The 27,277-nt window shown below is 49.0% G+C and overlaps 1 protein-coding gene across 4 annotated transcripts in view; it reads right to left on the bottom strand.

The window, feature by feature from the left end:
* The window catches only part of PDE4B (phosphodiesterase 4B), a 197,182-nt gene that overhangs the window by 57,984 nt on the left and 111,921 nt on the right, over nt 1-27,277 (bottom strand). For 2 of the 4 annotated variants that reach the window (XM_059822325.1, XM_059822326.1), the window contains 3 exons: nt 4,452-4,646; nt 1,860-1,896; nt 1,682-1,752 (listed from right to left, as the gene is read on the bottom strand). In XM_059822325.1, coding sequence (XP_059678308.1) covers nt 1,682-1,752; nt 1,860-1,896; nt 4,452-4,646 — 303 coding nt within the window. The remainder of the gene's footprint in view (nt 1-1,681; nt 1,753-1,859; nt 1,897-4,451; nt 4,647-27,277) is intronic. The other 2 variants (XM_059822328.1, XM_059822327.1) reach the window with 2 other exon arrangements.

Raw genomic sequence — 27,277 nt, 5'->3', positions numbered from 1 at the left:
ATCCCCAGAGCAGAAGTTTAAGTAAAATACCACATATCATGAGACATATGATAAAATCATGAGCTGGCAGCACGGCTGTAACCCAGCAGAGCTGTTTGGAAATTGTGCGGGAAGCTCCGCAGCGCCTGGAAGCACATTCCGCCACGGACTTGGATGTTTGGTATATAATGGTTTAAACATTTAACGACTTTTACTTTGGCTGGCCACATGACTTTATACCTCAATCAAATCTGGGAATGTTTTCAAAAGGACACTGCAAGATGCCTCTGTGTCCTACAGGTTACGCCCTCGCTTCCTTCCGGCCCCGTCCAATTTCAGATTCCTCATTAGGAACTGCTGAAATGCTCGAGCTGTTCAAAAAAGCAAAGCTTAAAAAAAAAGGAATCTATTTCACAGCCATCTGTTTTTCTATTAACCTCCATCTTGGAATGCGTCCGTTCCTTCCGATCGAAATTTGCAAACAGAAATCAACGGGAGGAAAACCTCACGCCCGGAAAAAAATGCTGGGCTTTATGTAAAACACAAGATTGTGTGGGAAGGCAGAAAGCAGAGTCCACAGTGGGCACCCAGGCGATGCCACTCACGCGTGCAGCGGTGAAGCAAGCCCGCGGCGTCCCACTGGCGTGCAATTTCGCACCTCGTCCTACGCTTCGGGAGCCAGCGGGACACTTTGAGCGAGCAGCGCCTGCCAGTCCCAGGGTGGGATGGGTGGGTGCGTTACCCGACGTCACCAGGAACGAATGATGCTGGTTTCACGCAAAACAGCTCTCTTGGGGCAAAACAGGCCAGAAAATCACGATGACTGGCTCATTATAAATAGCTAAGGGGAAACGGTGGTTCCGGACAAAGGCGTAAAAAGGAGTTTGTTTGGTTTCTCCTGTTCAGCAGGTATAAAAACCAACGTCCTCCTCTTCAGTGCATCACCTTCCCACTCAGCGCAACTACAGTGCCAAACGAAGCGACGTAGGATCCCCAGCCTGCCGGCAGCGCCGGCTGGTCCTCTGGGCAGGCCCCTGGAGCCGAGCTCCATGCCCTGCCAGGGAAACCCTCACTGTCCCCACAGCCTCGCGCTTGGGGTTTCCCTCCTTGGCGTCTCCCCTTTGCCCGTGACCGCCTCCCTTGTGAAACAACGGTGGAAATGCAGGCCAGCCCCACAGCTTGACCGAACACCGACGCCTCTGCGCCGAGCCGGGCGCCTGACGAACGCCCGGGACAGCCAAAGTGGCAAAGTGAGGAAGACACCACACGCACCCAACATACCCAGAAACACATCGTACCCCCTTCCCAAGCAGAAACACATCACTCCCTCCTCAGGTTCACCATGCTTTTCCAGTCTGGCGCCATGACTGAGCAGTGAGGGCTGCGACAGTGGCAGGGTGAGGGGTGAGGAAGGGGAATGGAGGCCGCCGGGGGTGGGGGGGGGCGATGCCCCGGGGAGGTGTCCGCCCGCGGGCGCTCCCTGAGGTGGGAGACGACGGCGCGAGGCGGACTGCGCTCTGGCGCCCCCTGGCTTCCCGCGCAAACCGCGGAGTGGGCCGCAAGGCAGCGCGGCGGTAGCCCGGGGCCGGCGGGGTCCCAGGAGGGGCGGCGGCGGCCGGACCCGGCCGCCGCCGCCCCTCCTGGGACCCCGCCGGCCCCTGCTGCGTGCGAACCGTAAGAGAACGAAAACCGAGGGGCTTACTTGTTGGAGGTGCCGTGCAAATTGGTCAGGAGCGTGAAGTTGTTCCTCACACTTCGTAGACTGGCCAGCACCTAGGAGGGAGGCAAAAACAGAGGCGTTACCTTCCCCACCTCAGGTTTTAGCTTTGGATTTGGGGTTTTTTTTTGAAATTTGAGAGGCCAACAGGCTGCCAACTCACCTGGGCGAAAGGTGTGACAATCAGGTCGTCCCCATGCCTAAGGAGAAATGGAGAAAACGTGTAAATTTACCTCAAACTGGGCGTCATTCACCTCAGAGAAAGAGCATTTTACAGAGGGAGGTTTCCCCGGGCAGCGCCCACCACAAAAAAAAAAAAAAAACATTAACCCATGCAGCGTTTATTTAACACTACATAAAATCTTGTTCCTAATGGAAAGGTCTGGCAGCGTATCTCCAAAACAACCCGGCTGGAGCAACTGCTCAGATTGGTAACACCAGGCAATAAAAGCCAGGAAATCCAAAAGTTAAGGCAGCACGCTGGCACCGCGGTGGAAAAAAACCCATAACGGTCCGGGGAAAGGTCAGCTTTGAATTTCCTGGCTTTTGTTGATCTCTGTCACAGTCTTTAAAGTTACTCAGACGCTGGGTTTTGTCCGGCCGTTTTCATCATGGAAGATTTGAGCAGAAGTTCTGAGGAAAATACATCGTCACCATCAATAGGAGGGATTTTTTTTGTGATATTATATATAGCACTTGTGCGTATATGAAAAATCCGGTATGATTTACCTAACTGAGACATGGCAGGGCAGAGCTATCGCTGTGCAGCGCAGACCTGATCCTGGCTGGAAAGCAAGGCAACCCGGTGGTGCGGCTGCGGGTGGGCTCCCGTCCCTCTGGGTGTTTTGTACCATGTGCATCTGATGCACTGAGCGAGGGCAGGAGACAGGCATGGATGCAGGCAAGAGACAGGCACGGTTGCAGGCAGGAGAGCAGGCACGGCTGCAGGCAGGAGAGAGCAGGCATGGTTGCAGGCAGGAGAGAAGGCATGGTCGCAAGCAGGAGAGCACGCATGGTTGCAGGCCTGGCTGCAGGCAGGAGAGCAGGCACAGCTGCAGGCAGGAGAGAGTAGGCATGGTTGCAGCCACGGCTGCAGGCAGGAGAAAGCAGGCGTGGCTGCAGGCATGGTCGCAGGCACAGCTGCAGGCAGGAGAGAGCAGGCATGGTCGCAGGCAGGAGAGCAGGCATGGTTGCAGGCATGGCTGCAGGCAGGAGAGCAGGCACAGCTGCAGGCAGGAGAGCAGGCACGGCTGCAGGCAGGAGAGAGCAGGCATGGTTGCAGGCAGGAGAGCAGGCACGGCTGCAGGCAGGAGAGCAGGCATGGTTGCAGGCACAAGAGCAGGCACGGCTACAGGCAGGAAAGCAGGCACGGTTGCAGGCAGGAGAGAGCAGGCATGGCTGCAGGATGCCACTGGCACCTCTAGAGAGGTGTCCACTAGTGTGGGACCCCTTCAAAGCGGTATTCTCCCTGGCTGCGCTGCCACAGAGCACGTCCACTTGTCCAGACTCGGGTATCAGTGCTGCTAAGTCCACAGTTTAATTAAAGTTGTCTCAAGACTGATGTCAAAACCAGGTCAGCGTGGAGATGCCAGCTCCCCTGAGTGCTGCGGGAGCCCTGATGCCTGCAGTAAATGGAGACCTCTAACTGCAGGCAGCCATGAAGCTGGGGAAATGAGGGTGCTGGGCACAGCTGCACGGGGCTCTCCCCACCCCAGCACAGCTGTCTCCTCCAGCACACCTCCCGGAACAGGGCGCAATTGTGAAAATCCACCGTTTACACAAAACATGGTATTTGCATAATTTGGAGTGGTTACTTTTGTCTCCGGTAAATATTTACTAAATGTTAACTAACAGGGAGGGATATTCTCTTTCAGGAGAATTCTCCTCATGGATCTCGCTAATATTTAGATTTCTATTTCATGACAAAACTTGCAGCGCTTTCGTAACAGTTAAACTCTTTTTATAAGCATTTTTACAGCTTAATGGTCACTTTAAAACTTTAAACTGTGCCTTTTAAAACAAAAGGCTGCAAATCCAGGACACTCATTTAAGCTCCACTCTCTGGGTTGTATTGATCCTCTCAAGCTCAACCATCTGTCTCGGCTTTCTGCTATATTTTCCGCTCCGTTCTAGCGAACAACCCATGACAGAAAACAGGATCGAGACGACTAATACTGTAAATATAAGTACAGTCATATTTCTATTGTCCAGGCTAATGGAGCGTTACCTACTTAAGAAAAAGCAGAGGTGATGTTAACCAGGCTCTGAGAACACACGGTGAGAGTATAATGGAGAAAAGAGAGTGCAGAAAAACACCAAGCAAGCCAAGCGCCGGAGCGACAGGGCTCTCCTGCTGGCAGGCCCAGCGCGGACGTGGGCAGCTTGCAGCAGTCTCTGCCCTGAGCGCAGCCCTGGCTTCACCCTGCAGTTAGCTGCAAGTGCTTCACTCCCCAAACACAAACTCTCATGTGAAGAACTAGTACCAAGAAAGGTAAAAGGCCAAAATTCCCTATTATTTCAGGGTACGGATTTGAAAGCTCTTCTGCTAAATTACGGAGAAAAGGGGAATATTTCAAGTAATGGGGAGAGGGAAGTCATGTCTTGGCAGACCATAAAAGCGACTGTCTTGGGCACTCAGGCTATGAAATGCGAGTAGCACCCATAAGCACCTCTTAACAGAGCTCTGAGGATTACAGGAGGCCACGTAAAGCTCTTAGTTACTGTAAAATGTGATATGAGCTGAATTTATGCTTACTGTTCACTTGGGAGAGAAGAGTTCCTGGACATCGTCTTTGGTGATAAGTCATAGTCGCTGTCGGATCTGTACAGGAACGACTCCCTGCGCTGGCTGTGGCCTGGGAACGTCGTGTGCAATACGAGTCCTGATGAGGAGCTGGCCTGCGGGTCCAGCGGGCTGCGACCTGGTGACGGGCCATTTTCCACATCGAAGCTGCGAACAAAACACATACTGTGTGTCACGCGCATCTGCGAAAAGATGTTTTTCAGTGCATGGCGCAGGACTGTCCTCAGTGTATCGCCTCGACGTTGCTCACACCGTGTCATTTGCTCAGTACAGGAGACGCAGGGCTACGTTTACTGGAGCCTCTCACTGGCATATTTCTATTGTATGCAAGCAGGACTCTGTATTACGATAGAACGTTTACCCCCGAGGCTTCTTTCCTGACTACATCTGCTCAGTCTTCCTTCAGCCTGAATTTCTCTAAGCTCAGCACAGCTCCTGTCGCTCTCAGCACGAGCATGCAACAGCCAAACACCGTCCCCAAGCTCCACAGCTCTCGCCACGCTGCCCCCACGGCCGCAGTGTTTGCACGAGTCAGGAGGTGTGATTTGCCAAACCTCGCTACGAGCCTTGCAAGTGTTACAGGGGCTAAAGGAGCCGTGGCATGCCACCATCCTCCAGCCAAGCCCTGTCCCCATCCGCTCTGAAAGCAAACTTTTGAAATCCCGTGAGACTGGTGAGGACTTGGCAGTTGTGCGAGCTGGGTGCCTGAGTCTCTTTTCAGCCATAGTTCATGTCTTGGCCATTCGAGAGATTAGTTCAGTGAATTTCAAACAGCTGGGCTGCAAAATGGAGGACTGTTTAAAAACTTTTAAAAAAGCCCCAAACCTTCTGTCACCGTTTCCATTATACACCCACTTTCTTATGGTTTCATAACTTGGCTGCTGCAACTTGTGGCTGAAGTCACCCTGGACACTTTAGCAAGTGACACCCCTCGTAAACCTTGAAAATAAGCAGGTTGGCCTCCTTTGCTTGGGCATTTGGATCTGATATAAATACCATATGTGTGACCATGTTCCAGCTAAGCCAGGGGAAGTACGGCTGCGTTCAGTATGAATCTTCTTGCCTTTGGAAGCCTGAGGCTTCATCTCACTTGCACTAGGAGCTGAGTCCTCACTCCTACCAGGGCATGTGCCTCTCCCCGTTCCCGATGTCCTCCCGATTTATTGTGCCTGATGACCACCCTTAACTGCACCACCCAGCTGGGCATACACTCGGACCGTGGCCACAGCATCGAGCTGCAATCCCAGCCATACGTTTCTCCATCCCTCCCTGCTGCTGCCTGCCCCCAGTCATCATGTCAAGTCAAAAGATCCCCCTGAGCGCGGTGGCAGGGAAGACCCTGTCTCTCCCTCCGCTCTGCAGAGCATGCAGTGTGCTTTTCACTGCTGCAGGAGGAGGCAGATAAAGTACCCAGACAAAAAAACCTGCAAAACCTCTGGCAGACCTGAAAGTAAGTAACACACAGAATCGTGAAAAAAATAAGGGAGTCTGCGTCCAGTTGCAAAATGTGTCTCAGCTTACTCTCCTTCTCTACTCTGAGTACAGTACAGAGATTCAATACAAGTCGACTGAGGGATAGATAAGAAGAGGAGAACAAATACCAAACACTGCAGAAGGGAATCACAGGTAGAGAAAGTCTCAGAGAAAACCACGTGAAGGTGCCATTGCTGAACTCGACCTGCATTATTTAGACATGGGAACGCGGAGGACGAAAGACCAAGCAGGCCCCGAACAAAGGCAGCCTCTCCCCTGTGACCTGACACCTCAAAGCATTAAGGCCTTCTACCTCCTGATCAGGAAATCCGATTAAAATCCAAATTTTATGGCATAGTCTGTCCTTGGTTCTCTGGGAATTGCCAGGAAGGACGCAGCGCAGGGGACAAACTCTCCCACCATTCAAAGCCTGGGCACCAACTACAACCTCAGTCTTAGGTTTTGCAGAAGCACTTCAGGTTCCCATATAATAAAACTGAATGCCTTGCCTGGAGGAGCACCGAGCTATGGTGTGACGCCAAACTGCCTCTTGCAATGCAGGAGGGGGACGCAGGAGCTGCCCTGGAAGCAGCAGTGACGGTGAAACACAGGCAGCAGGCTCTGACACGGCAGCTCCTGCTGCAAGCTGCTTCCTGGCGCTTTTAACTTCATACACCAACTACTTCGTATGAACAACAACTGACGAATTACTGAACAATTTATCAAATATCAGTAATAATACATTGCCTGTGAGGGAATGCATACTTTGCTTGAGCAGTTATATTTATAGCATAAATATTTATTTACAGTTGTGTATGTGCTTGGGAGGGAGTGGGTGCTCAGTTACTTTTGATGTCTCCACAAACTACTTACTGAGGTGGAGCAATATGAGACTAGGGCTCCTGGCAGTTGATCTGTTCCTCATGGCTGCAGACAGAGGGTAACTACTTTGGTCTCGTGCTATTTGGTCCCACATACGGTTCCTCAAGTATTAAAAAATGCATGGGAACACGCATTTAATTAATGCAATTAAAAAAAACATAAGCACCAGTGCAAAGATTTTTCGATTCTTTGGAAATCCAAAGGCAGGGCACCAGTATAATACAGTACGCATTGAAGGAGATTCCTACATCTACCATGCCTCGCTGTAGCATTTACTTAACCAGCTGCATAAGTACATCTTGAAACCGGTAATTGCTCAATTAATATTCTTTTCTTTTACTCTTTATTATCTGCTCTTTTACCATTGACAGCTTGAGTACACTTTATTTATAGCCACAAAGTAATCAACAGAAGAAACTCAGCTCTGTAGCTATGGCATCTAAAAACAACAGCCAGCTGATAATTTATCCATACCTATTCAGAAAATTAACTCTGATTACTCAAAACATTTTATTGCAAAACCTTCAATCGAGAACATTTAGTTTACTGACACAAATGGAAATACCGCAATGAGCTAGATCTGAGCATTTAGCTGAGGGGAGCTTCTTCTGGCTGCTTGATACTGTACCAGCTGCTTGCTAGTAGACGTCAGCAATCAGTTTGGGAAGAAAAATTAACACACAAGGTTTAAAGCAAGCAAGGGAAGAAACAAAGGGAGGGAGGCAAGGGCAAGGCTGATAAGGGGATCTTTTGCAAAGATGACTACCAGCAGCAAAGGAGTAAGTTTAGTACGAGGGAAAGTATCCACCAACGATCTGGGTTTGCATGGCTTACCGTAGCACGGCTGCTATGCCTTGAGGTAGGTGGAAGATAGTCAAATCCCCTTCCCTTCCCCTCTTTTAACAAAAAAAAAGAAGTTCTCTGCCAACCTAGGCCTATTCTGAGTCACTCCTGCAGAAGTTCCCACCTAAGACCCGGGAGATTTTCAGTACCTTCGGAGGATGCGAACAGTGTCGTAGCCGGAGGGTAAGGAAGACCCTGGTGCTCTGTGGCCTGCGTAAAGGTGGAGGTTAAACCTTGGCAAAGGCAGAACTCCCCAGGAAACAGTTTGCCTGAAACATGGAAGTTTTCAGATTTCTACAGCACTTGTGGCTCACGCTGGGATGAGCTGGAAACATCCGGGCTGAGTTAGCGAGAAGCCCGGCACAGTTGACGCCCAGCTCGGAGCGCCGTGGCTGCTTCCAGCCATGCCACGTGCATGCACCCAGCTCCTGGCTGCATGCTGCCCGTGCTGCCTGTGCCAGCACCTGGGATTCTGCAGCACGGATCATGCAGTTAATCCAGCTGGAAAGGCATTTTTATTTCTTTCCGCAAGTTCAGCTTGCAGCCATGCCAGCCCCCTCATCTGGCTCCCCTTCCTTGGGCCTGATCCAGCACTCAGCCAACCATGTGCTCAGCCATTAAGTTAACAGAAAATTGCCCCCCAAAAACTGAAGGCTAACCAGAAGTTTGTAGTTATCTCTACCAAGAGTGTCCTATTTTGTGCTGGTGAACAGGCACTCCCAGTGGTACAGCTGGGTGGGCAAGCTCTTCACCAGGCTGGCCACCAGGTCTAAGTCTCTGCTCTCATGGCTTTTTAATAGTTACAAGAAGTCAAATATGGGAAACTATTTTCCCCAGATGGCCCAACATTAGGACAATGCGGCCTGAGATATGTAGAGCAAGAGCTTAACCTTACGTTTTTCAAATCTCTGCTGCACGGTAAGTTCACCAGTTGCTCTTGGTTTCTACAATGGCCCATCTGGAATTGCATCCTCATGGGAAAAAACATCTCCCAAACATTTGCTGAAATTGGTAAGAATTGCCATTAGATTATAAAGTTGCCCCCTCAGAGCTGTGTTTTCCACTACATTTTTTCATTGGAAGTTAACTGATGAGCTTTGCCGGAAAAACTTAATCATCAGTGTGGCATCATCTTCACAGTACTCCACAGATTGTAAGGGTCCTCTCCAAAGTTTGCAACACCCCATAGTCTTCGCGTAAGTGGAAAATAAAGCAGCATTTGCCTAGTTAAAAATAAAGATGGCAAAGTACAAAGCACCGGTACAATAGGCTAGAGAAAAAAAGTTAAAATTTGCTTTGCAGTTTATCTTCAGCACTGGCAGTCAAGACACCTTATTTGCCAAACAAAGTTGGCACAGGAGCACTGAAGCAGTGGCAGCAACCTCCAGAGGTAAAAGAATCAGCAAACACTTGATCTGTATTCTACAGTCGCTCCTCACCCCATGTCCATACCAAGGGATGGTGGATGAAATAGCTTTGGTCCAAAGCAGTCTCCCACCATGATGTGCCTCTTCCTTCCCTTACCCCCTGTGCCGACCCTAGGGGCTCTTCTGCACGAGCATGTGGATGCCCAGCATGCTCAGGATTAAGTGGGCACGGTTGAGACTTGTAATTGTCTTACCTAAACACATAGGTCACAAACTTGATAATCACGGGCCCTATAAAAACTTCAAGGTAAGTTACATAAATACCTGTCCCCCGTAGGAGATCTCCTCTCTAAAAAGCGTGCCTTGCTATGGTCTATGGTCTTGGGAGCTCCAGCGCACCCAGCTGACACCATTCCCCCCCTCCCTCCACCATGTGTTATCAGGTTTATTCAGCCAATGTTTCCAAGTGCTGTGACAGTCTCAGGGGGTGACGGTGTGTCTGGAGGCCACCGAGGGCTTCTAAGGAGTGGAGCCCACTTGCACAGAGCCAAAAACTGGCTCCACAGGAGGAAAGGTGACAGTGTCCGTATGGGACAGGCATTAGTTAACCACTGACATGAATCAGTGGTGCAATCCCTATGTCAGAAAACAATTGCAAATCAAAGACTTGACTGACAGACAAAAACAAGTCTCCTGAGGCCCTTCTGCTTTTACCGGTGGATTTACGAATGTGCGATTCATGAGCGCGGGTGAGCGGCACCCCTGAGGTGAGCATATTCTCAGGGTTACTGACCACCAGCAGAAACCCAGCAGCTGATGAAGAGGGGAATCCGCTGGACACAGAAAGCCCCAAGTCCCAGTGCCAGCCACAGGGAACAGCAAACCCACCAAGCAAAACCCAACCCAGCAAGCGCACAGCCAGCGCGGCGAAGGCGAAGCGTGCAACGGCAGGGGCAGCGCCACAGCCCAGCAAGCTGCCCCTTTCAGTGCTGCAGAGCTGTGAAGGAAGGTGGCCTGTCCCCTGGCTTTCTCCTGGAGCCAGGCTGCAGTTAAACACAACGCCCAAGCTCTCCGCTTACTCGGTCGGATGAGAGGAAAGCTGGTGGTGGCAGAGGAGAGGAGGCGGCGGGGTCGGCAGCGGGAGGAGCAGGGTGGCTGCAGAGCGATGCTCAGCAGGGAGGTCCATGCAAGCGATGGGGCAGGTGCAGCCCCGTCTCCTTTGTCCCTCTGCATTTTTTTAATAAACCAGGATCTTAATAAAGTGAAGAGCAAAGAAGAAGACAGCAGGTGGCAGGAGTTAGCTGTAGCTCACTCTGACAAGCAGCTAAGGGGGCACTTGCTTGGGACCTGTGGAAAGATGTGATTGTTAACACGGTAACGAACAGAGGAAATAAGCAATGGCGAGCCATGAGAAATCACGCTCAACTGTGAAACACAAGGAGATTTCATGCGTCATTCTGCAAAACAAAGAAAATCAATAAAAGCGAACCCCAACCGTCCAAAATCTGTAGTTTTACAGTAATGACTACAATATCTCTACATTAAAAACTACTGCAGTCCTTTATCACAGGGGGAAGGTCCAACCGAGCCTCTGCAGGCAGAGGGATCCCTGCTGCGGGACTCCCCATCACCCTCCAGCCGTCTTTGCCCCCACCCAGCAACAGGGCCAGCTCCCTGCAGCCTGCATGAGGACCCGTCCCCATCGAAGCAGTCCTAAATCAATCCTAAACCAGCCCTGCTCCTTCCCACAGCACAGCACCACCCTCACATGAAAGCATCGCAGCTGCCAAAGTGTCCCAACAGAAGATGCTGCCTCCAACTTATCCAACAATTCAGGCTGCGGAGCTCTTTCATCCACCTCTGCAAGGGGGTCTTGGCACAAAACTTCTTGGTGGAATAGCAGTAAGGAAGCAGTGGGAACGCATTGTCCCTGGATTACCATTGCCCACCAGCAGTCTTGGAACGTGGTAAGATTTGGCATAAAAACTGAAAAACAGGATTGCACCACGATTTTGATGTAATTCAGAGTCATTTGAATAGTCTTTGCAAGTCAAATGGTTACCATGAGAGCTACGCAGCCCCACAGTTTGTTTCTAGATCTGTAACACAAACCACAAAGATAGACACATTTAAGTCTATCAACCAGGAGGCTTGTGTATTTTTTGTTTATATTATGAATTTACACTTTTCCTGAGGATGACAGCACTGACTCTGCAAGAGGGCTTACCATCTGCTTTGCCTTACCAGACTCATTCCTGAGGGCATTACTCCTGATCTTCTAACTACGGTACCACCTTTATTATGGTATCAAATATGTTTCCAAAATACAGTATTTCAGGAAGTTTGGGCAGACTCTGCTCGTTATAAAGATCCTCTCACAAACATTAGAGCCCCGCTTCTCACCAAGACATTCAGCTGGATTTTTAACACCATTAGCAATGAAAAATGCTGTTTCTTACATCTTCCGATGTGTACAGGCACGACTGCTTCTCACTGCTATCTAATTTTGTGCACCTGTTTCCCATTATCAGAACAGCTTGCTGTTTTTTCTAAATAATCTTTCACGCGGAAAGGTCTGTGCTTGAAACCATCAGCACTTAATGAAACAGGATCGGACGCACAGCGGGCATGCCGGAGCTGAGCACACTGACAGCCGATGCAGACACCCCAGCACAGGCACAGGCTCCGTGAGGCTGACCGCTCTCAGCACCCCAGGTATTAGTGCTTTTGTTCCCCTCCTGACCTTCTCCCACCAAGGGGAAAATCTTGTTTCTCGCAGGGGCTTCTCAGAAGTGTTCAAATCCCTCTGTCAGGTTTGTCCCTCATGTGGCTCCTAACTCTTTTTTATCTCCCGAGCCCAAACACCCGTGCCTCCTGAAATACGGCCACCAAACTCCTTGCAGTCCCTCCCCAGCACCGTGTATCACAGCTGCCTGGCACGGAAAACCCAGCAGCACTTACTTAAGTGTTTGTAATGTGACCTGTCACCTGCTGCTAAACATTTTATTAAGCCTCCGTGTGCATCACAAAGCAAAAATATATGTTTATTTGACTTTTTCTATCTCTGAATATAGAGGTTCACTCTTCCTAGCAGCTCTCTTGTTCAACAGGTACAATGAGGCAGAATAACCAGAGCTCCCTGCCACGGCCCGCAGCCTGTCTGCCATCGCACAGGATGGGGCCAGGCATTCGCTTGCCTTGTGCTTACAGACTGCTTTGAATCACAGGCCCTGATTCAAACACCTGGAGCCCAAGGCAGACCGGAGAGCTGGTGGTGCTCCCTTGGCAGCCCAGGTCCATCTTCAGCGTAGCACAAAGACAAAAATGAATATACACAGCCAGCGCCCTTACAGCTCTCCAGCATAACTCCTCAGCAATACCCCAGCGAGGCTCATGGTTTGCACAGCAGCAAACATCAGTTCAGCTGCCAGCTCGGCACAAGCACTCTTGGGTTTCAAGGGATGTTACAAAGTGCTCATTTAGTTTTTTAAAGCCCTATTCACTACAAAGAAGCCATTGTGCTACCTACTTGTTCAGTGTCTGCAGCAACCACTGCCTGAAACTCTCAGCGTCTTGCACGTCAGGTCCTTGAGCTGTTACTTCTCCCCACTGCCATTCCCTCACCGGCACTGGTGAAAGCCACCAGGCTGCGGAGCCACCATGCATGCCTCAGGATGGCACGCAGTGCCGCGCCCAGCCGGCTGCAGCCTTGCGCTGTGCCCGAACAGTCACCAGGACATGGTCGCAAAAGTACAGGAGGGAGGTAAAAATGAGGTTGGATTTTCTTCTAGCATGGAGGGTTCCAAGAAATCTAATCCTTTTCATGTTTACTACAGGTAAGCAGCTTGACGTTGTCCTGTTACAAGCTAACGTCATGTGGTTGTTTAAGTCCCCCAAAGAAGAAATCCTGAATTCTATAAACCAGTTGCTATTTTTCCAATTGCACATCCTGGGCTATTTTATCATCTTACTATGGTTCGCTGCCATCAATCTCTGGAAAATGCAAGGCATAGTCAAACACAGCAGACACCCTCCCTAGTTTCACTTCCAGAGCTTGTAAATGCAGTTGGGTCTGAGCGCGATCACTCTTAGCACAGGCAGCAACGCCACTTCCTAAGGGCTTCTTCCTCCTGAAAATATTCTAGCTAGCAACCGGCGGAGTAGCTCCTTTTCTTCCCCACCGCGGCTGCCCGAGCTGAGGTATTAACGAGGTATCACCCTCCCTGTGCAGCACTTACACAGCTCGTCTCCTCGCCTTGCGGGTGTTTCCAGCACCCTCCACCCGCTCACAGCCCAGCAAAGCCAAATCTGCTCCAGCACATGGGCTGTGCTTTTGCTCTGCTGAAGGACCCGGCTGGGTCTCACCGCAGGGACAATTGCCACCTATTCCCTGCTGGAAAGGTGCTGGACAGGCAGTCACACGCCCGTGGCCGGCGGTACAGGTGGCAGGGGGACAGCACGGTGCTCCTCAGCAGACGCTCGCCAGATTTTGGCATCACCTGCTCTGCGAAGCGGTGCTGTTCTGCGGCACAGATGTTTACATTCAAGTTACGGGACAGTATTTATCCCAGTCTGGCCCGGCTGTTATGCTCTGTTCAGTGTCAGTTCAGCTTTTACAGCTGCATCTGAGCACTGTAACATTTTACAGCCCCTCCTTCCCAATACACAAGACACGGATGTTGCCTCCCGCGGAGGAGGCTGCCTGCGGTGGCCTGGCTCGTGTGATCAGGACCCCGGTGTGGGGCTGCAGCTGAGCCTGGTGCCTTCTGATGGGGCTCCAGGACACCTTACGGCATTTCAGCTTACGGAGAAGCCCCGCTCCCTCCCCAGAGCCAGCTTGGGGTGGGTAATTCCACCCAGCACGTGTGTACACGGTGTCCAGCCTCGCCTTTTCCCCACCAGGTATTACTGGTAACGGAAGGGGAATTACAGCCATATATCGCATCTTTTGTCAATGCATCTTAAAGTATCGCCTATACCTATTAAGCGCAGTCTGCACTTAACACTCTTCCCAAAGCATATAGTGCACTAACGGCAAACGCAAGCCAGCAGCACGAGTCTCAAGGGTCCCGTATGGCAAACGACCTCCGCTTCCAGTACATAGGAAAGTGTTCCCGGATCTGTACAGAACCGGAGCATCAGGAGGCTGCCAGCCAGAGTCATGGTTTATTTCATCCTGACCTTAAAAAGAGGATCGCCTGGCACGACTCCAAGAGGCACTCTGGCCTTTTCAAACAGGCCGGCAAGCTCACAGCGAGCCGCTTCGCTCTGCCGTGACTCCGGCCGGCTGCGACAGCCTGCACGAAGGCATCAGCTACAAATCGAATAGCTGTTCTTATCCGCTGTCAAGCAGACTGGAGACCAGAATAAAGTGATAATAATTTTTAACAAGTTGCAGAGACCACAGATTTTTCCATTTTACCTGGCTAATCTGAACTGGGACGACAGACAGCCTTCGGGTCAGAAGATTTACAGGTTTTCTGCACTAACTTTTTAAACTACCTTCAGCCCACCTACACCACCCAAAAGTCCAACAGTGGATGTGTGGAAAGCTGCTGCACTGAGAAATGCACCAAGCCTTTTCACTTGATTCATAAAATAATTATTTGACCTGGTTTTTGGATTTATCTCCATAATTGGTATCTGTGTTCCCTGCCAGCCAAAGAACAATAAAATGTCCTAAGATGGTATTCAGATTATTAAATCCTTTGGAGACTCGGCCCTTCCAAAAAGAATGAATCTGATTGGGTACATTTCAGCAAAAATTTACTTGCTTCACATCTTTCCGATGTCCATACTCTTCATCTTTTATATCAATATCAAAAGACACTGTACATAGCAAATGGCAAAGTATACCGATGTGATTTCAAGGGCAATCTTTTTTATAGCTCTTATTGATCGTTTCAGGCCCAGCAGCAGCTTAATGCAAAAGTAGCCTCATCCAAATCACGAGCATCTGCCAACTGGTACTATTTGAGGACAAAATACTAAGGATGGAAAAATCTGGCCCTTTGGCAGAAAGTCGCATGTTTACTCCATCTAAGTGGTTTGGCACATGTACCGAACGGACGGTTGGAAACAGCACCCTCTTCCAGGGTACCGCAATAACGAGCGATACCGATACCCTGTGGTTAATACAACTACAATTGAATATTTGCTGTAGCTACTTCACTGCCAACCATGGTATTTCCGTCATCGCTGCAGCTAAGCAAAGGCAGAGAAATGGCTCATAGGTTTGTTTTTAAATTGCAGCTCCTTACTCGCTCTGGTCAATCACAGCTGCAGCCGTCACCGCGCTTCTCACTGCTCATTTCTTTTATTCCCATTAACATATCAGGGTCTTGACGGTAAGGCCAGAGGGGCTCAGCTCGTTCACCCTGCTGAAAAGCCCGCTGAGGGATGGTGCCCTGCTGCTGTATGTGCACTGGGGGCAAAGGCCAGCAGAGGAGACGAGATCTTTAAGCTAAAGGACATCGCTGGCACAAGAACAAGCGGGTATAAAACGGACAGAATTAACTGAGGCTGGAAACCGGAGGAAAATTTTTTGCCTCGAGAGCAGACAGATCACTGAACAGCTTTCCTGTAGGAGTGATGGGGGTAAACACCAACTTGGTGTTATTACTGGTGGGATTAAGAGCATAATTGACGACAATATTGTGGGACTGAGCCCAGTGGCGTAGGAGGCTCCTCCCACAGCTGGCACTTGGGCTTTGCCCCCGACGGACACGGGAGGGAACCCCGTCCCGGCTCACTCGGAGGGAGCCGGTTCCTGCCGTGCCCACGTTTCCCCATCGGAGTCTGTGAGTCACCACGACGAGCCGCATCCCACTGAGCATCCCTCCGCTCTCTAGAAGCACGCTTATTTGGGGGTTGTCATAGGAAGAGACTTGGCAGAAACAAGCTGCCAGGTTTGGGGTCTCCTTGCCCCCTTCCCACGCCCCCAGTGCCGCACGGGGAAGGCAGAAAGCCGCCCACCAAACCCCTTCTCTCCTGTGCTAAGCCGAAGCCCGGCCAGCACAGCAAGGCATGCGGTACGGGGAGACACAAGCAAGACACAAGCAAGGGGCTGGTGTCAAAAGCACGTTGCACCATCCCAAACGAGACCCCTCCGGCATCGCCTCTGCCACCGACGCCATTACCGTAGCTCTAGATAAGCCCCACACCTCGGCACGTTCGCAGGCAGAGGCGGTAAATACAAAGTGTGCCATTTGTTGGCATGCACAAAGCAGTATTTCCGTATGTTTGCATTTTTACTAACGATGCCGGTGAGCTGCAAGGGATACCTGAGCGCAGCCGTGGCGGTGACCAGCAGTGACACACTCTGCCTGCCCGCGCTCCCTGCCTTCCTTCCTCAGGCTGTTTGAAAACAAAAGGCTGAGTTTAAAACACAGATTCTTATTTTCTGCTATTAAATCACATGCTCTGAAATGAACCTTAATAATTCCGGACAGCAAAGTGGATTTCACAGAAAGAAATCCTTCTACAACATGGAGAGAAGACAGAAATGGTGGGCAGCAAGAGCAAAACCTTCTACAGGAGTGACTATGGGCCCAAAAAGCCAGGCAAGGCAAAAGTTTTGCAGCATATTTCACGTAGTTTATGCCAAATGGTGAGCTCATACAGTAAAAACAAGGCCCCAGATTTTCCAGGTGTGGCGGAGCTCAGGATGTCAGTCCTTGCAGGCCTGCCAGCTATTGATCACAGAACACTTCAGGAAGGAGGTAAACATTATTACCCATTACATACGATATCCATTATCTGTTTTTTTTTTTCCTTTAACCTTTCTGGCATCCTTACAGCTTGCTTCTCCATCCAAAACAAGTCTTCCAAACCGTGGTGTGCGTCTGCACAGGCCAGCCCCTCTGCGGGTGCCCAGATCGACGCAGTTCTCATCCCAGCTCTCCTGCTCTCACCGAGACGGCACAGGAATCTCTGCTCCGTTCCTGGCTCCCATCGCCTGGCTGAAATTCCCAGCTTGCCACTTCCTCTACACGCAGTTTCACAACCATCTTGTGACTCCTCTATGGCATGTTTGTGCTTGCAACAGTCTGCGCCTTCTTATTGCCAAATTATCTCCTTGCTCAAGTCCTTCCTCAGCTCATCATCCTGCCATAAAGCCCTTCAGAAAAGCTCCTGCCAGCCTCCTACCCTGCCTCCTCACGCTGCGGCATTAGACACTGCATCTCAACCAACCCCTCTGTGCTGTGTTTCTAAACACCTCTTGGGAAGGAATTATTTCTCTGATGTAAAAGCAGATAGTGCACTGTTGGCACCCACAATATCATTTAATAACACTTATTTTCTCTAGACCTGCAAATCTTCCCAAGACCTGCTTCAGGGCTCATTTTGATCTTACTTAATTAGTGATCCCTTAGAAGCTCTGTTTCATGTTGAAAATCACTTGCTGGACTCACTGTTCTGGAGTCACTTACTATAAATCATAAAGCTGCGCTCTTCAAAAGAAATAGAGATGCGGGAGCAGAGAGCAAAATACATTGCAGCCCCAAACTATTAATATATTAAATGCAGCTATAAGTCATCAAGTCCAGTAATAGCAAACAATGCAGCAATACAGCCACAAACACTTGGAGATTAGGAAGAAATATTAGCAGAGTACTTGCTACAATTGATTACCATTTAATAACGCAGAAGGTGAAGTTTTCGGCGTGAATAAGCATAAATGTGTAGGCATGGCACACAATCATTATAACTGACTGCAGTTTAAGACTTACATCATCATAGTAAAAGCTTCATTCTTGAGCTAATAGAATCTAGACATCCTGAGTATTTTATTGTATTGATAAAGGTTTGTACTGAGCTAATGAAGAACAAGCGGGCAGAGGTGATCAACGGCGCTGAGCAAGCACCCCGGCGCACACCAACACCTCCTGCGAGGGCTGAGCCCAGCGGTACGTGCTCGATACCCGTTTTCAGATCAAGACTTCTACAAGCTGTAGAGGTGAGCGTTCTTCCCGCAGCTCAGCACCCAACGGGGGTGTTTAACCCTTCATCTGCCTGCAGAAAAGCTGCATGTGCTAGGTCACTGCTAGCCATATAATTTAAATTGGAAAGGTGGATTAAAATTAGCCCATTCAAGCTCAGATTAAATCCTGGCAGGAGACTGGAAGGAGACTTAGCACCGGCCCACACCCTCCCACCCCAGCTCAGGCATCTGTCTTCTCCAGCCCAAGCCGAGATGCAGTTTCTGAAACTCTTCCCCTTGCTCCCTGTGCTTTTGCTGAACTCCAGCAGAAATCCGGCTCCTTCCTTCCTTCAAGCTCTGAGCTTTCAGGTTAGGAAACCTTTCTGCAAATGTGTTGATGTACTTGGAACTGGATGATGGCCAAGAAACCAATCAGTCCCAGGGCGAGCAGGACGGCGCGCTATCTGTCTGCCAGCCGCCGGGAGCGTCTGGAAAAGATCAAGATTACAGACCCAGGGTGGGAGACAAACAACGGGTATTCCCTTTATACCGCTCAGCAGGAACAAAATGTGACACGCTATATTAATAACCTGGCGTCACCCAGCAAAACATCTGACCAAGGGGAACATAAAATGCCACGCAGATATCGAGGGCCTGATGGCAAGTCATGTGAAGAGCAAACAAGATAGCTGGGTGGCATGAGATGCAACCAGGGAACAAAACCCTAATGTCAAGCCCTTTTGTTCTTAGCAGAGTCAGCCCTAAACGGTTTGTGATTTTTGCTTTCTGCCAAGGTACTGCTTTAATTGGGCAGGGGAGACTGTTCAGCGTATTCAATAACATAGAGCAGAGAGGAAAATGGCACGTGCCAGCTTGAGAAGCCATGCAGAAGTCACCCTGCTTAAGTGCAAAGATTTATTACCGGTAGAAACACATCTTATTCATTATGGCTTTTTACTTTACTATTGTAAGAAATGTTCTCCGTGACTTAATCTAACAACGCAACCTTTTTTGTGCATGTTGTTAACGAGCCACACACGGAAACCAAATTCTGTCTAAAATTATACTCGCAGGCTCCACGAGTCTCAGTAAACAAAGCCAGAATTAACTCCCATCCCCTTTCATTTCCTTGGCTGAGGTGGAAGCAAAAAGCCACCGAGAACGTAACCGTGGACACGGTGGTGGATCTCATCCCCGCCGTGACTTTCCTGCACACTGGCCCGGTGGCTTGGGAGCCAGCAGTGCTGCCTTAACTACACACTGCTCTTACCTGCGCGGCGAGGGCAACTCTTGCGAGGGCTGACGGAGCAAAGCTCTCTCTGGGAGTGGGGGCTGAAGCCTTCTGGGTTGCCTTCAAGACATCAAAAGTTGGCCTAACTCCTAAATTATAGTGGTGACCCATGGAAGGATGTGGCTTGTCAAGCAAACTTGTGATGTAGAAAATGTGAGTGAGCGTAACTGAGCTGCTTATTGACTTGAATTTAATAGATTAGTTAATAAACCCCGGTACTTCGTCACAGAAGTAACATCCTAGCAACGCTCCTTCCTAGACCCTTGTAGCAGCTCCATAATAATCTGAATAGCGTCTTTAGTCCTTGAACCTCTTTCCAGCACAAAGGCAGTTCAATAGCAGCATTCAAGCCTAGAGTAGCTGGACCGGCTGCACTCCGTCTTCACAAGAGTATGAAATTCTTGCTGCAGTCTAAGAAAGAAAAATCACTTAGCACAAATAAGGTCTTTTTTTAAAACCACTGATTAAATAGATATTCACAAGATGGAGCACAATGGCTTTGATGGAGCCATTGCAACCTATTATATAAATCCTCATTCATGCCCATGAGAGCTTTTCCTTTTCTTTTTTAATAACAGAAGAGAAAATGCAGTCACGTAAAAGATATTAAATTGCATAAAATGTGTGACTGGTAAGTTCATGACTTAAACTCAGAGAAGTAAAGAGACAGAGAGTTTGGGCTGGAAATCTCGGCTGCCGCTCGGTCCCCAGCTGCGAGCTCGCAGGAGCCACGCTGTGGCCTTGGCTCACCGGCACCGGAGCTCGCTTGCTCGCTCGCTCAGACTCGGCTCCGCAGCACCGGAGCCACAGAATTGCACCTCTTCTGAAGAAGAGGATATAATTGCAGAGTTTATTTAGGGATGCACGGGAGTGCTGACAAGGAAAGCAAAGCGTTATGTGAGGGGGCTGGTTGATTCTTAGACACTCCGTCCCTTATTCTATAAATGTTCCCCCTTTGCGTGTATACTGCTACAGCCCCAGCACCTTCCAGCCACGCATTAAGCAACGCAGCTAACATACGTTAGCAGCACACTATTTATACTTCCATATACTGTTGTACTAACACGTCAGACCTGACTGAAGGCAATACTTCTGCTAGAGCTTTGGCAATTTTCTGTGCTTCCTCCTGAGAACGGATTTTTTTTTTTGCCAGAATCCAGTTCTTAACACATTTAATCTGAAATAAATATATAATATTGCATCAATCATCAGCTGACCTCATTAGCGGGGCTTGCTCCACCGGAGCTAAAACTGGTCTGGGAAAGCAGCGTAAGTGTAGAGTTTAATAAAATAGTTTTCAACACACTGTATAATTTTATTGCAGTAAAGCAAAAGGGGGTCAGCTTGTTCTTCCAGACTCCACTCCAAACAATTTACTATCTTTATAGATGAAAAAAAAAACGTAGGCAGCCTTTTGTGATTTGAGTGAAACTAGGACACTCAATATATACCCACTTCAAAACTTCGCTCACAGATGTCTGTTCTTCAGCTAATATTTATTCTCTAGATTTTCAAGAAAGCCCTTTTATGCACTCTACATGGCTAGATACAGACACAGCATCTCCTTCGCTGCTACTGTCCTCCAGTAAATCTCTGTTCTCAGAAGTGTCTCTAACCGCAAATAGACGAAATCAAGCTGCAACCAGGCAGACTCGCTCTCCCTAGAGTTACAGTGTCGTACAACACTGGGAGCTCGATGGCCCTGCCGAGATGGTCACGAGGAACTCGACAACTTGGCCCAACACCAGGACTCAAACCAGAACCCAGTATCCTCGTTGAAGCAGCATCAAGAAGCACGCTGATCTCAAGAGATGTGGAACTTCAGGAGCAGACAACGTGTAATGAAGAAGTTCCTAGCCCTGCCTTTCTTCTCTTGGCTGGACATCGGAGCTCTGCAGCCAGGTGGCCCTATGGGAGGTGGAGAGGCACGTGCCAGAGCGACTTAGTGATGGAGGACGGCCAAGGACGATGCTCCCTGGAACTGTGGGGCATCCTCTCTGCCTTGCTTCTTGCAAGAGAGGGACTAGTTTTTGCCTGCTATGAGTGGTGGGCGTCCCTCCAAATGCTGTGCAGTCCGTATGCGTCCATGCAGTGGTTCTTCACAATCAGGCAGGACACAGCTTCTGCTCTTGGATTCACTGACCCAGGACACTCCATTGAGACAGGCTGTGGTCCCCACTTCACACTCACTCGCCGTTGATGTGGACAGCACACAGAACCAACCACTTCTTTTCTGTTCCTCAGCATCAGAAAGGGTTAAGAAGAAATGTTTGTTTAGGAGACCGACAGGCTCTCAGTCCCAAAACTGGACTCAGATCACAAGTAAGAAGGACACATCTTGAACCTCTCCGGGTGCTCAGTCTCTCTGTGCTCTGCAAGGCACAACTCAGCCAGCAAAACAAAGAATTTAGTTCACTGGTGTCACCCTCCGTGTGAATTCATTCCTCTTCCTCGTGATGTCATCCAGCTTCAATGCCCCCAGGGCTTTCGCCAGAGTCGGGAACTGTCGACCTGTGCGGGATTCTCGCTTTAGCTGAAGTAGAGATGATTCATAAGAAATCCCTGACTGCACTTCCTCCACCTGGCTTCAATTTCTTTCCCTTGGTGTTTTTATGGTGAAGCTTCTCCAGGGCTCAGCCGGCCCAGGGGTGGCCCCGCTGCCCCCACCCTGCTCCCACCCGGCACAACGCGCACCCAAGGCAAAGCAATGCGAGTTTTCCATGGGTTTATTGAGCTGAGCTGGCCCACTGCAGGGTCACAGGCAAGCAGGTGACACCAAGGCATTGATCCCACGGCTAGACTCCACACGCTGGGTAAGGGGCTTGCAGCTGGGATGGCTCCCAAAAGACCAAGAGCTGGGAACAGGGATCAGGGATCTGAGGCCATCAGGACTGGGACAGACTGCAGCACTTCAGTGGGAAATTCATCTCACCCAGTCTTTAAATCACTCCCACCCAAGCCAATACCCTGTCTCATGTAATAGCATGGAAGCAATTACATGGCAGAGCAAGATTCAGGTCCAGAAATCTGGAAGAAACTTCGTGGGTCCCTTCGTCCAGTCCTCTGGTACTGCAGACTCTACACCAGACAATCTCCTCCATAAACTTACCAAGCTTTCTCCTGAGTACTTGGTTTCTTCAAATTTCTAGTACTCCTCCCCAGCTGCCCCAGCGGTGATGCCCTGGGGTGCTGCTCCCCAGCGGGCACCGCTCCACCGCGAGGTCTCACCACCAGCATCTCAGCTGGACCACAAATGCTCGCTGGAGAGAGCCCACGCCCACCACAAAGCTGTACGGGGCTCATGGTTTGCAGTTCTCCTGCAGTCAGCACGCTGGCTCTCCTCCTCAGCTGTTTGCAGCTAATGAGTTTCCAGTGTCTGGCTGAAGCTTTTCTTACTAATCCCCACGTACGCGACCTTATGCTCTGTATTGCTGAACTTCACCAAGGCCAGGCAATCCTTCCAGGGCTGTACCACAATGTGTGACAGCCGGTGGAAGGAAGATCAAAAGATGGAATCAACACAAACATAGCCATAAAAATATTTCAGAAGATCAGATGGAGGATTTATCCCTGAGAAACCCCATTGCTAACTTTCTCCAGCCTACGAGCTGTCCGTGTCGTACCACCAATTTCAGTGCATTTCCCCTGCAGCTCATGCCGTATCCACCTTACAGCTCTTGTTGCAATCCACACCTCCAGCTTACATCTCACCCTGTCATACACGGCACCACACTGAATGCTTTAAGACAGAAATCTGCTGCATTTACTTGATCTGGAAAAAAAAAAGTTGTCTAATTAGAAACACCCAATAGGACCTAGAATGATGTACCTAAGACAGACCCATTTCACCACTGCCTTCGTATTTTTAATTAACCTCTCCTTCCAAACTAATTGCTAAACCATTCTTAAAGGTCTATTCCTATGCTAAGGAAGTGATAAAAATTGAACAGAAATGTCAAAATACAGCATATGATAAAGATTAAAACAAAATTACATATGATCAGTGTAAAAATAATACTTACCTAAGATAACTGAACAATAAAATGTGTTTTAGAGCTTTTCAAGAGCCTTGCTAGCTTGCCCTTTGTATAAGTTTTGAAATACTCAGGCTGTGTTGAGTTTATAGGAATAGATTATAAAGAGGACATCACTTTTTTCCTCTTTCTAAATAGAGAGTAAATCTAAGAAATGTTTATCTAACTCCGCAGAACACCAAAAGAGTGGAGCCTCTCAGGAGTGAGCAGGTTGGCGACGCACACACCGCAGTTTAACAGATCCGTATTTCCCTGCTTTAAGCTTTGCTGGATGCCAAGGAGCAGGCGCACGTTTCCATTAAGAGTCACGGCAGAGGACCTGCCGTCCTCACGTGCCACGGTGCCGGTGCAGCCGACGCCAGCTTGTCACCTGCACCAGCAGCCAAGCGGAACGAGCGGCAGCGGGGACGCAGCCACAGGGAAGTGACTTCCCCAGTCACCTACCGAGAGCCGCAGCCTTACTTCCCTGAGATTAATTGTTTTATTATATGTTTATATGAAGATTGCAAACATCTGGGAAATACTAGGCAACTGCTGAAGAGAGAGCAGGCTTCTCTAATTAGCAGAGAGCTGCATCACGGCTCCTTCCTCCGTTCTGTGAAAGGGGAATTTTGGGGCCAAATTCTGCCGCCTCATTGACTCGGTGCCCTGTTGGCACCCAGTAGACCTGCTGCCTCTGGCTTCCCACAGCACTTGTGGCAAGATACCACAGATTTATTGCTTTGTTTTTTTAATCTACAGCCTTTGAATCACTGCAAAATATATTCACTACCAAATACACCAACTCTACCGGGAAACTGCTTCATGCTCCATCTCGTCTCTGGTCAGGTTATGCCAAAATGCCCCGGATCTGCTCCTGCGGGTGAAAAAACTGCCAACAGAATTTTGGTTGGGAAGGTCCTTCTCTACACACCAAAATATACTTCTTGGATATGCTGTGGCTCAGCTCACAACGGAATTTCAACTGGGGACAAACACGACAGCATCTTCTGTTCCCATAGGTACCAACAAGAACATGGGCTGCTTTGAAGTCTATCATAAGGCTTTTTTTTTCTCTTTTCAGCTCTAGGCAAAGACAAAAAAAAGTAATCTCAATGCTACAGCAACTTTCCACGGACAAACTTGTCACATACCTACAAATGAACAAGTGCACTTCAAGATTTCAGGGGGGCTGAAACAGTGGTGGGAATATGACGAACAGTGCAGGGATCAAGATCTTTTGACTCTGACACTGTACCGTCTGCCTCGATGTATGACAACATCGATACCATTTCCCCAGTGACCAAGAGCCGCAAGTGAAGCGCAAGAATTCAGGCTTAGAAACACGGCAGGGAATCAAAACGTTACCCAAGCGAATTCCAATGTCTTGCCTTTCACCTAAACTCATTGCTAGGTGGCCGGTGCAGAGAAGAGTGCAGCAGACCCACAGCTGGTGGAGAATGGTTAAGTGAAAAAATTACCCGAAATTTTAATTCTGACTATATTTTTCGTAATGATTTCCTCTGCTGGTGTATATCATGACATATGAGGCACTGCTGAATCACGTTTTTGCAGGGGTAAGGGTGAGCCCTGGCTGTAGGGTCCCCAGAAATTCCATACAGCCATGTTGGCATGTGCAGGCAGGGGATGAAGGAGCCATTTAAGGGTCAGCCGGGGTATCCCGCACCTAGGATATGGGAACGTCTAGGCACAGCAACGCTTCGGTGGACTGAGACCATAAGGAGGTGACCTTCTAGAATAGGTCTGGGGCTCCCCCACGATTTCTGGCGATGCAGAACACAAAACCAAATATTGCGTATGTCTAAAAAGGAACTGTAGACAGGGTGCGAGTTGATGTAAAACAGCAAGACAAGTCAGCATTCACGCACTGCTGGGAAGAAGTACACCAGGCTGGGAACGTTGCCCAAGAGCTCCAGCCTGGGTCCAAGGGCTGGGGCCAGCAGCTTCCCCGAGCTCTCCGTGCAGGGCTTCCGGGACACCCAGGTGGTGCCAGGGGCCTTCGAGAGGGTTTAACACCCACTTTCCTTTTTCTTAGGAAGAAGTTCTTGCCAACGACCTGCCTTTCACTTTTGCAGTGGCAGTGCTGCTTTTTCTTGGATAAACATGTACGGACCAGCACTTGGCAATGAAGGCTGTTTACAAACACAAGTACCCGTTGGCGGAGGACTTGGGTGGCAGCACATGCTCCCTAAAAGCTTGTGGGTCTCCTCATCCCTCTCCGGGGAGAGCCGGCAGTTCGGAGGCGATGAGGACAACTCCTCCAACGGTTACACATTCAGCCCTTCTCCCACCCAAGAAACAACGAGCCATGGGCTCCTACATGGAATTTCCCCTCCTACCAGTTTCCAAGACCAGATGATTCTACCCCAAATATTTGTTTATAAACTTACGAACCAGTGAATGATGCGCTAACCAGTTTTGCAGGAAAAGGTGACGTTTGTGCAACAACGTCTAGAAAGCTGTATTATTGATAAAGTCAAATAAAATGAATATAAACAAGGCAAGATTTAATCTCTTAGTTCTTCTCACATTAACTCATTCTGAGGACTTAATTTTAAAATACAGAAGTGTTCTGAGAATATTTTGTAATTACAAACCAATAAGAGAAATAATCCAGGAGGAATAATTACATAATTTCTAGATGAACTCACTGCTTAGAAGAACTCACAGCTTAGAAGAGCAGTAATAAACAGCTCCTCATATCATTCCTGTTGCTGCGGCTGATGACTCACCACTGTTACTGGGATCATATCCCAGAATAGTCATGCTATTCTGTGTACTGCATACAAAATTAGCCATGAGGGACTTACTATTAAATGAAACAGATTTGGGGTTTTAGGATTCATGTGGTCATATCATAAAAACAAAAGCTGTTAAATATTTTACTTGAACACAGTGAATTTTAGATACCAAACCTGAAGGTATCTGCTCTCCATCAGACAGAATTAGCATCTGCACATCAAAAAACATGTAGACGTGGCACTGCGGGACATGGTTTAGTGGGCATGGTGGGGTTGGGTTGATGGTTGTGATTCTGTGACTGCATGGGTTTTCAGGTAATTATTTCATCTCATACCCTTCTGGTTTACAGAATCACAGAATCACTAAGGCTGGAAAAGACCTGTAAGATCATCAAGTCCAACCACCACAGACAGCAGCTAAAACATGCTGTCTTGAGAGAAAAATACACATAGTTTTATAGAAACATAAGGGAAGAAGTATGGGTGTCTGATACAGTTTATCAAAAAGAAAGGGATCGTCTCATTAAAATGCATGTGCCTTACCAGCTAAAGCGGAATGGTGTATCAGTCTGATAGAGCTTAATTCAAAACGCATAACGAAGTAGCATGAAATATTAGAAATGGCCTGCTATTAGCCTCCTCTATTAGCCTCCAAGAAGCCTGCTAGACACACCAACAGTTTCCTCTGATAAATACTTAATCACATAATAGAGGTGGTGTCTGCGCCTACGTGCCACACCCAGGTGTGGTTTGTTTGCCATTTTCAGTGAACAGCGAAAGTCTTTGGGGCCTGTCGGGCGGATCCCCCCGCAAGCGTGGAAGAGACTGACCGGCCTGAGAGAGGACTTCCCCCACCCGCCTTCGCAACCTCATTTCCAAACTCGTTCTTTTCTCTCATCGTCCGGTATTTATGCACATCTCTAAGTGTGTTGGCGTCCTTTAAATCACAGAATCACTAAGGTTGGAAAAGACCTGTCAGATCATCAAGTCCAACCATCAACCAACAAACCCCACCATGCCCACTAAACCATGTCCCACAAACACGTTTGTCCCTTCACAACACGTTTACTGGAAAGAACATGAGGAACATCCGAAGTTTACTATTTGGCTGAATAAACCCCTCTCCTTATGCATTATAAAATGATCTGGCATGTATTACAAGTGAAAACACTTTTTTTTTTCAATCTCTAAGCAACATCCAGCGCTCAGCGTACAATAAAACAT

The sequence above is a fragment of the Gavia stellata genome, chromosome 10, assembly GCF_030936135.1.
Source record: "Gavia stellata isolate bGavSte3 chromosome 10, bGavSte3.hap2, whole genome shotgun sequence".
NCBI lineage: Eukaryota > Metazoa > Chordata > Aves > Gaviiformes > Gaviidae > Gavia > Gavia stellata.
Note: the sequence above shows the minus strand (reverse complement) of the source record. Positions and strands in the feature narration are given on the sequence as shown.